This window comes from Fukomys damarensis, unplaced genomic scaffold (genome assembly GCF_012274545.1).
Source record: "Fukomys damarensis isolate Sample0158 unplaced genomic scaffold, DMR_v1.0_HiC HiC_scaffold_22, whole genome shotgun sequence".
In the NCBI taxonomy this organism is placed as follows: Eukaryota; Metazoa; Chordata; class Mammalia; order Rodentia; family Bathyergidae; genus Fukomys; species Fukomys damarensis.
Genome location: NW_022900934.1, coordinates 26,336,501 through 26,346,411, shown reverse-complemented (window position 1 = coordinate 26,346,411; position 9,911 = coordinate 26,336,501). Strand labels below are relative to the sequence as shown.

The following is a 9,911-nucleotide window of genomic DNA, read 5'->3' as shown; positions in this document are numbered from 1 at the left end:
CCTATCAAAAAAAAAAAAAAAAAAAAAAAAAAAAAGGCTATACCCTCAGATAAAGACTATCAACATCTGCGGGCCGGGGATTTATTTAGCTCAGCAGTTGGGTGACCTGCCTTGCAAGCGCAAGGACCCAAGTTCAATCCCCTGTACCAAAAAAAACCCAAACAAAACAAAAAACAAGACTATCAACATCTGTTCACTTAAGTAACATTTACTGAGCCCTCAAAGAGCATACAGAACAGTTCTCTCCCCGCAGCCCAAACACCAGGATCTCAGACCAGGAAGGCAGGGAGGACATTCGCAAAGCAGCAGTAAGGGGTAACCTGCTAGATCTTCCTGAGTCACCTCTGCAAGGATCACCCAATCTAAGAGCAGTCACAGGGGCTTGGAAGCAGCAGGAACAAGGCCAGAGTGGAGGCACTGGGGGAATGTGCCTGCCCCTAGATAGCTGTGTGAACACGGAGCACCCAAAGTCTGTGTTTCCTGCAGAGGTCACTTGCCTGCCTCCTGCTTTACTGCACTCACCACTCGCTCTCCCAAACCACCTCTCCGTTCTGAGGAATGCTGACCAGAGGCTCCCACTCCACCCTCTCCCATCTCCCATCCCTCATCCTCTTGCAGAGCCCATACAGACAGCAGGCCACTGTTGAGAAGCGCCTGCTGCAGCCATTCTCACACCCACACCTACTGGTGGCTGCCAGGCACTGTCAATAGGTCTTGTGTCCCCGAGCACCAGTGGTCAGGCACAGTCCACAGGGAAAGGCTGAGGGACCCCTACTGCTTGCTGCAGAGTAGCCAAGCACTGTGACAGAAGCTTTGTGTGGGAACCACAGCCAGATTCCTGATGTCTGTGCCCCTGCAGAGCCAATCTTGTCCTTCCAGGTTTCAAGGCCTAAGGTACTGGATCCTCCACGATGGCAGGGGAGATGCTAGTCACAGGCCCCAAAAGTACTGGAGTCTCATCCTTTTAAGATGACCTTGAGAGCTTTAAGCTCATCTTGATTGAGTGGGTTCAAGTTAAAGCCCTTCAGCTCCGGCTTGCCTGTGGGGAAGAAGACAATATGTGAAAGGCTGGCCTCTTGCTGCCCCACATCCTGCTGGCTCCAGAGTCAGGCCGAGCAAAATGGCTAGCACTGTGTTCACATACCAAGTCTGGCCCAAGGTCTGATGGGAGTGGGCCTCAGACCCGGAGGGCACTGGGTAATGCTCATCAACATCCTGTTGGGCCACGGACAACGTGTGAAGACAGTGCTGCTCTCCAGAGACTGCCAAATATTTTGTCAGATCTGGGATCTATCTAGAGTGCTTGGGTTTACCCAGAATTTCAGTTCTTCTCTTGACCTCTGACTGAGGCCTACAAAGATTCCTGTAAGAGCTACCTTGGCATGTAATATGAGATCATTCCAGGCCTGGTGCCTAGAAAAGAAGCTGTGTCAGGGTTAAGACTCATAACCTTCCCTATGCATTTCATCTCTGGGCAGCTACAGATAACCACTGTTCGCTGCCTACACCTCTAGCACCTTGCACACACAGTTCTGGCCACTGCTCACCTCTTGGGGGCTTCCTACTCTTGCCCTTCTGAGTATGTACGGCCAGTTCTCTGCCCTCCTGGTTCCCAATTCCCCCAGGCCAATACCTTGAGCCTCAAAGAGGTGGTTGACTTTCACTTTAAGTTGTTTCCGGAGTTTTTCTATTTCTTTATCCAGGTGATCCTGATCTGAAAAAGTGAGGCAGACAAACAGAGAACAAGGCTGTATTACAGACAGAAGGACCCAGGCAGTGGGACACCAGCCTCCCCCAACCTCCTTATGAGCAAGAGACTAAATGCCAGAGGGACATAACCTGCCCAGCCCATCTGGCCAAGGGCAGGGCTGAGCACCTATCCTAAATCTTGGTTCAGTCATCTTTTTCTCATTATGCATAGTACACTGGGGTGGCCAGCGCATGAAGGACCCAGCCGATCCTAGATGGCTGAGAAATTTTACAAACACAAGTCCATCAAGGCATGGAGTTTTTAGAAAAGCACAACTGTTGAAACAAGTGACTTAAAATAATCAGTGAGTAAGCCTAATGTTCCAGCTCAACCTAATTAACCAAGTGAACAGAAAAGGTCACCCTAATAGTCATGGACTGTACCTCAGAGTAGTGGCACAATGACAGAGGTTGGTGACCAACTCACTGCTGTGAACAACATTCCATCTGCTTTTACAGACATTCTGGCTGGTCTGCCCTCCTGTAGACTTTCATTCTTCTGACAGAAGGCCTGACTGGCCAAGCTTTGGGCCCCAGGTGATGGTTCTACTTTTCTTTGTAAATAAGTAGTGCCTCATGAGTTTGTCTAGTCTGTCAATCCCTGAGAACCAATGAAATTATTTAGCCTGGTGCTTAGAACCCTGAACACAACCCAGAAACCCTCTAGATATAGGTACTAGATTACATTTGTGGGCCAACAGAACTCAGCACCAGAACCTGAACCCTTATGATGCTTCTCTAAAGAGCTTCAGAATCTTATGGCTTTAGAGACTTAAGTAACATACTGGGTGTCCACGCTGTGGCACACCCTAGGCAGCGGTGGCAAACCTTTGGCACAGGTACCACAGCCGGCTATTTTATTATCACTGAAAACTCTGAAAGGTTCACCATCTCTACCCAAAGGTGTGCTCCCCAAATCTCCATTTTCAACCCAGTCTCTATTGAAGGGGATAAGAAAAATCTCATCCAAGTTCCCCTGCAGTTGTTATAGGTGGCTTTGGCCAATGAGGTGTTAGCAGAAAGTCCCCGGGGAAAATGATCTTATTTCCAAAAAGAAGGCAAGGCCATTTGTGGAGGAAGCTTTTTGCCTTGCCTTCATTCTGGCACATGGACATAAAGCCTGTAATGCTGTAACAGTGGTGCAACAACCATGACAGCATGCCAAGGTGCCACAGCTGGACAGCTGTGCCAGTCTTCGGGGCAAATTTTACATGAAAAAAAATAGAACCATATTTCTTTAAGCCTCAAACTGCTGGGTTTTCTGTTATCCCTATCAGTATAAACCCTGTAACACAGAGTTTCTGCCTTCCATCAAACTGCTCAAAGCCTGAATCTAAGTTCTGGGTTAAGCCCAGGCAGGTAGGAAAAGTGGACAGATCCTTGACCCAGCCCCAGGCAGCCTTACCTTTCTCGATCATTTCCTTCGTCTGAGAGTGAGGCATCTTGATAAACATGCTCCCAAAGCAAACCATCACATCTTCTGAAATGGCAAATGATAATTTCCTCAACAAGTTGGGTTTTTTGTTTTTGTTTTTTGAGACAGACTATCACTATGTAGATCAGGGGGTCCTTGAACTCACTATGTAGCCCAGGCTGGCTTCGAACTCATGGTGAGCCTCTTGCCCCACCTCCTGAGTGCTGGGATTACAGGCATGTGCCACCACACCCATTCTCTAGAAAAGTGTTTTTTGAGCACCAATTATCAGTCTTTGTTGTAGATGCTGAAAACACAAGAGAAAAAGAGTTCCTGCCCTCATGGAGTTCATGTTATAGTGGAGAACAGGGAATAAGCAAAGATAAGACTTGTCAGACTCTCATAAGGGCTGCAGTGAAAAATAAAGCTAAATAAGGATAGAATGCTAGAGGGAGAGAGGGACTTGTTACTTATATCCAGTGGTCCAAGGCCTCACTGATAACGTGACATCCAGCAAAGACCTGAAGGAAATGAGGGTTTATCTTGGGGAGGACCAGGCAGAGGAAATAGGAACAGCAAGAATCTATAGTGGGCTTGGGTATCAGGAACAACAAACACCAGTGTGAGTCAATGAATGAGGGGACAGAAGATAGGGAGCGTCCATGGGGGTCTGGGTTACCTGCAGTCTTGTAGGACAACCCTGGATGTTATTTGGTGAGAGGTTTTGCACATCCCAGTGCTCTTTAAATAAAACACAAATGTCTTCCCTAGGCCCTCAAGGTCCTACATTATGACGTGGTTGCTGCCTATCTCTCCAGGCTCAACTTATGCTCCTCCTTGCCCTCTACTTATGCCACAGCCACTTGGTTCATCTAAGGAGCCCATCCCCTCATCAGTCCTGTATCCTTAACACTATGTCTAATTCCATCATTCACTGTCACAATTTCCGTGATCTAGTTTATGCTGTTTTCCTTGTCTGTAGAATACAAGGGTAGGAACTGTCATTTTCATATATCCCTACCACCACCACCACCATTCTCAAGTGTTTGCAATCACCAATGAGCCAGGAGCTAACAGCCAGTCAATGAAGTGAGCAACTAAAATCCTAAGCCACAGTCTCATGTAAGACCTGCAACATTTGCTCCCTCTTCTCCACAAGCTATTTCAGTTTCCCACAAGGCTGAGTAACTCATCTGTGGCCTCCTACCTGGTCTCTACTAGGTTTAAGACAAAGTCCTTCAAAGAAAGACAGTAGATTTTAGGGCTGCAGTGAGGAAGTCACAACTTACCAGAGAGGCTGAGATCCTTCTGTAGGGCCCTCAGGCCCTCTCGATTCTGATTCCTCTTGGTGTCAAGGTCCACAATCTGAAAACAGGAGGGGATGGAAGCTCAGCTACCTGTTGCCCCAACCTGTCATCTTTCAGACAAGAGGCTGAGAAGACACCACTTGTGGGTTACTTCCTAAAATGAACTGATGGTGAATGTACTTCTCCTCCCACTAACCTTCCAGGTCCTTAAAGACAACACTTTACACAGAGGCCTGGTTCTAAGAAGGTGCTGAGAAAATGTTTGCTGGCTAACTTGGTAACTTTGTAGTATCCATGCAAACTTGAGAGCGTATCAGAATCACCAGGGAGTGATTAAGCAGGCCTAAGAAGCTCTATATTCAGACAAGCTCTTCTACCTGCTTCTTTTTTTTTTTTTTTTTTTTTTATCTTTATACTGGAGATACAACTCAGGACCTTCAGACACAGCACCAGAGCTAAAAATCCCCAGCCCTCTTCTACCTCTTACCCAGTTTAAGAAACCCAACAACAGCCGGGTGTGGTGTGTACACCTGTAATGTCAACACTTAGAAGGCTGAGGCAGGAGAATCATCAGAAATTCCAGGTCAGCTTGGATTAGAGTGAGTTCAATGCCAACCTGAATCTAAAACAAACAAAAGCAATACCTGACAGGAGCAGCAGCAGAAGAGACACTAGCACAACAGCTACTCTGGAGTGAGGAGGCCAGTTTTTGCTTTGACAGTGATGGCCCTGGAGCTACAACACCCAGGTTAGAACCCTGGGGCGTATAACTAAACTAGTGCCTTGAGCAAGGAGCTAAATGAGCTTACAGTACCTGATACCCTGTAGGTATTTGATCGATAAGCATCAATTGCTACATATTTATCAGTCTTATTAGTCTCTTGGTCACTCCTTCATACAGTGTTACTTGATAGGTGCTTCCCCTTCTCAGTGAGTACTTGACCCAAGCCTTCATAATGGAGATAAAAGGCAGTCAAGAGCCATGCCTGCCTCCTCCAGCTCTCCCAGCTCTTCATGTAACTATCATCACAGCCCACTGTGTCCATCTTCAAAACGTATCTCTGACTGTTGACTTCTCTTCATCCCCACCACTGGTCCAAATCCATCAAGTCTGGACGATGGTAATGGCTCCTTGCTGGTCTCCCTGTTTCCACCCTGGCCTCCTGTATCCTGTGCTCCACGCGGCAGCCGGATTATTTTATAACCTTATTCCAACTACACGCCCACGCCCACTCTCTTCAAAGACTCAGGCCTTAAAAATCAGAACCAAAGACAAACTCCCTGTGCTCGTCTAAACGGCCTTGCGTGACCAGCACCCCCCCTCGGCCCCTACTCTGCCTCTTCTCTGTCCTCGTCTCCTCATAGCCTTGGGTTACACAGGTCAATGATCGAGTCCAGAACTGCATTCTAAAATGGGTGCTTAGGGAAACCACCCAGGGCGACAATGGGTCAGAATCCCGAAGGGGCAAGAAAGACAATGTCCAGCAGAGCGGGCGCTCACTTCAGACCAGCCGAATGAGTGAGCGACGCGCCGCGTCGGGCCAAGCATTTGACCCACGTTATCTCAAACCGCCCTCGTCTGTCACGTGGGGTCGACGGGCCGCAGCCAGGTCAAGTCGGCGACCCCCGCGCCGCGGACGGGCCTTTCACCTGCCGCTTATCCGCCAGCACTTCCTCGGCGAGCTCTTCCACCTCGACAAGGTATCGCAGCACCCGCTCTGCCTCCGGGGACAGCATAGCTACCGAAGACTCCGTGAACTTCCACCAAGGATCCGCTCAGGTTCCGGTCTGACTCTCAGCTCTCGCGCTGCACTGACGGGACTTCCGGCACGCCTGCGCAGTGACGGACGGTGCGCAAGCGCCAAAGCATGGACGACAGCTGGACGCCAGAGGCGGGGCCTGGCTTTGGGGGCGGGGCTGCAGCGCCCCCTGCAGGCCTGAAAGAACAGTCTGAGGTGCTGCTACCTTCCCTCCCTTCAAATACTTCACGAGAACCTACCCTGTGCCAGGCAATTTAAAGTGGGGAGGAGGTAGCAGTGAGAAAAACAAAATTCTTACCCTTTTGAAACTTTATCCTAGTCGGAAACTCCGGTAATTAGTGTTAAAGAATTATATACTATGGAAGATAGTAATAAAGCGTTTCCCTCTGTTTAATGAACACTAAGAAAGCCTATGTGGAAGTGTGACTTAGAGCTAATCTCTGATACCTTCATTTTCCAATCTGTAAATAAAAGTGGGTAGAAATTCTCCCGTCTCTCCCTGAAGGATGGGAAGAAAGCAGTAACCACTTTAAATTTTGCCTGAACGCCGTGCACCTTGAGCTACTTTGTTAAAGCCCAATATCCAGAGTAGTTGACCTAGTCCCAAAGAAGGCCCTGGAGAATTAGGCAATAAGCAGTGAGTGCCATCTCAGGAACGCAGTCCTACAAAAGCTGGGACATGCATCCGTGGGGGCCATAGGGTCCCAGGAGCCTTCCCAGAAGAGGCAGCCAACAGCAATGGCAAGATGGAACCAGAGGGTTCCCTAGAGATCTTTGTGCCCAAGCCCCCGTTGTATAGCTGCAAACACTAAGGCTCAGAGGGAAGTGAGGACCCTGTCGCCTGCCTCCATGATTCTGGCTTCTTATCTTCATTGCATTTTTTTGGGGGGGGTGTAGGTCTCCTTAAGTCACTAAGTTGCCTTCTCTGGGCTCAAACTTGTGACCCTCCTGAGTCAGACTCCCAGAGTGCTGGCATCACAGACATGTGCCACCATAACCAGCTTTATTATCTCCTGTTGACTCGTGGTAACTTAGGCCTCTCACACTCTGCCTTGTTTAGTTTCACAGAGATCTTTGCAGAGATTGTTATTGCCCCGTCTCACACAGTACAGCCAGGGAGGCGCAGTGCCTCATCACACAGCAAGTCAGGTGCAAATCTGGTTTAGGAAATGCTCTGGTCTCCATTACACAGCTGCCTCTAGACTCTACCCCAAATTGTGGCCACAGAAGTCACCGTAGCAACTCTCCTTTGCCTGGCCTTTTTGTCTTCAGCTACCAGAGAAGAGGCAGAGCTAATTTTCCCTGCAGCTGCTTAGTGTGGGGAAGGAGGGAGACTCATTAAGGATTCCTCATTGAGGGTGAATTTGTCACCAAACCCAGGATGTTTTGTGTAAACACCTTATGGTTTGGAAATTCAGACACAGGCCTTGTGAAGGAAGGATACATTTGCCAAAGGAGACTCACAGGCACCCTTGGGCCTGCCCAGCACTGAGTCCCCTCCACCTGAAGGCCCAGATAGGCGGGACAGGCTGACCCTTGACCCTGCCAGGTGCGTCTGCATGGGGGAGAGGTTGAGGGAGGCTCCCATTAGCAGTTTCTTAGATGTGACTGGCCTTCAGAGGCCACTCTTGGTCACTGGAAGTTGGGGAGGGGAGTCATAGTTATCTCCATAATTCAGCGTGGTGAGATCTAGAAGGGCTCTTGGAAATCGCTTATATTTCAGAATTGCTTATTTCACAAATACATATTCACTTCCAAGGCCACATGATAGAAAGTCAACCAGGAATGGTCTCTGCCCTCAGAGAGCTCCCGTCCAGTGGATGAGGAAATCAGCACATGAACAAGTGAGTATATCACATACCAGGCGGTGAAAAGTGCTCTGAGGAAAACAGCAGGGCAGAGTGCAGAGGGAGTAGTGTGGGTATTGCTGAAAAAAGATGACCGGGGAGGGCTTCGCTGGGGAGGTGGCACTGGGGTGTGCATGGGGGTCGTGTAGATATTGCAGGCAGAGGGAATAGCAAATGCAAAGACCCTGAAATGAGCCTTTATTTGTCAAGTTGGGAGAACAGTGAGGCCAATAGCGGTGGAGAGAATGAGTGAGGGGGAAAGGGTGGGAGGTGAGATCGGAGAGGGAAAGGAAGCATTGAGCACACAGGTTGTAGAAAGGGCCATCAGAATCCCACCCAAATCCCCGAGGCCTTTCTGGAGGTCGCCTGCAGTCCCTGCTGCACAAGCCTGTGGCTACAGCTTGTCTCTGCCCACTGAGGTCAGTTGGGTGTTGAGTACCACCAAGTTGACACCTAAAAGAATGAGCTGTTGCCCAGAATAAAGAGGAGCCATGGACTGTACCCTGCAGTGTCCTTGTCCCTCTGTGGAAGACCCAGCCATCCAGACAAGGACAGGGTGACTGGGCCTGAGGGAGTAGGGGGCTGGTGACCGGTGGTGGGATTCTCAGGACCTTCCAGGTCCCCATAGCTTCTGGGGCTTCCCCATCTCTGCACTTACCACACTGTCTTTTTTTCTCTAAACATCTTCCTTTCCAGGCATGAGCTCCAGGATTGGGACCTGGTCTATCATATTCCCTGCTGTATTCCAGGACTAAGAATGGTCCCTGGTGCACAGTAGGCATGCAGTCAAGGTTTATGAAAAGGATGAGTAGATTTTCTGCCATCCAAAGTATCCAAAGATGAGCAGAGCTTACTCGGGGCAACTAACTCCCCCTCACAGGAGGCAGGATTGTGCATGGCTGGGATACTACAGAGGAGGTCAAACTCTCAGTGGGGTGGTCGTTCAATCTTCCTAACCAAAACCCTCCACCTGGTCACACTGTGGCTGGCCATGTCCCCAGCTTTGGCCACCCCAAGTGTGGGGATGTGACTCCTAAGGCCTTGTTGTTTGGGGACTAGAGCCAACAGGTACAATTCCCTTTTTTAGGGTGAATCTTTCCTCCAAGCTAGACCTCATCATCTCAAGCCCCTCTTCTTTGCCTGGGTTGAGGCAAGGTGTAGGGCATGGTGCTAAGGTGTAACACACCCTGGGGGTTCCTTACAGGAGCAGACTGAAGCCACCATCCACACTCTGGCTGAGATCACAGACCTGCTAGGCTTCTTCTCCCTCTCTGTGCTGGCTGCCCCCCGCCCACTCCTCAATGGTGAGAACTCTCCAAGGCTCCTCACCAAGATCCATGGGTCCCTGTGTGACTTTCCTAGCACTCTGAGTCACCACCTACCTCCTTACTGTTTCTTGGGTAAGCCAGGTATGGTTCTATTACAGGGCCTTTACACTGGCTACTCCCCCTGTCTGTATTTTCCCTGATAGATACATGGCTCCCTCTCCCTTGCCTCCTACAAGTCTTTTCTCCAATATCACCTTTTCCACGAAAGCCACCTTGGCCACCTTATTTAAATACAATCCCAGTCCTTCTCAATATTCCTGTTTAACTTCCTGTTTCTTTTTCTGTCCATAGCTTTTGTCACCTTCCAGTATGCTGTGTAATTTACTTGCATAGTATATCTATTGTTAATCTCCTTCTTTGTCTCCCTCATTCACCAGTATACCTTGAACAGCTAGCATAGTGCCTGTCCCCGATAGGTGCTCAGTAAACAATTTTTGGACGAATAATGAGTTGAGCCAGAATTCTATCCAGGGCCAGGCTCCTAACTCCATACTGAGATGCTAGGG

General features: G+C 49.2%; 1 protein-coding gene across 2 annotated transcripts; it reads right to left on the bottom strand.

Moving 5' to 3' along the window:
- Window positions 1–189: 189 nt before the first annotated feature.
- On the bottom strand, window positions 190–6,317 carry Pdrg1 (p53 and DNA damage regulated 1). Of its 2 annotated transcripts, none has more exons than XM_010628463.3 (5): window positions 6,121–6,317; window positions 4,453–4,528; window positions 3,155–3,229; window positions 1,634–1,714; window positions 190–1,039 (listed from the first exon to the last, which is right to left on the bottom strand). In XM_010628463.3, the coding sequence occupies exons 1-5, from the start codon at window positions 6,205–6,207 to the stop codon at window positions 957–959; spliced, it is 402 nt and encodes a 133-aa protein (XP_010626765.1). In that variant the 5' UTR covers window positions 6,208–6,317; the 3' UTR covers window positions 190–956. The 2 variants fall into 2 exon arrangements, with proteins under 2 accessions (XP_010626765.1, XP_010626766.1); XM_010628464.3 differs by lacking the exon at window positions 6,121–6,317 and adding an exon at window positions 5,972–6,097.
- Window positions 6,318–9,911: the final 3,594 nt, after the last annotated feature.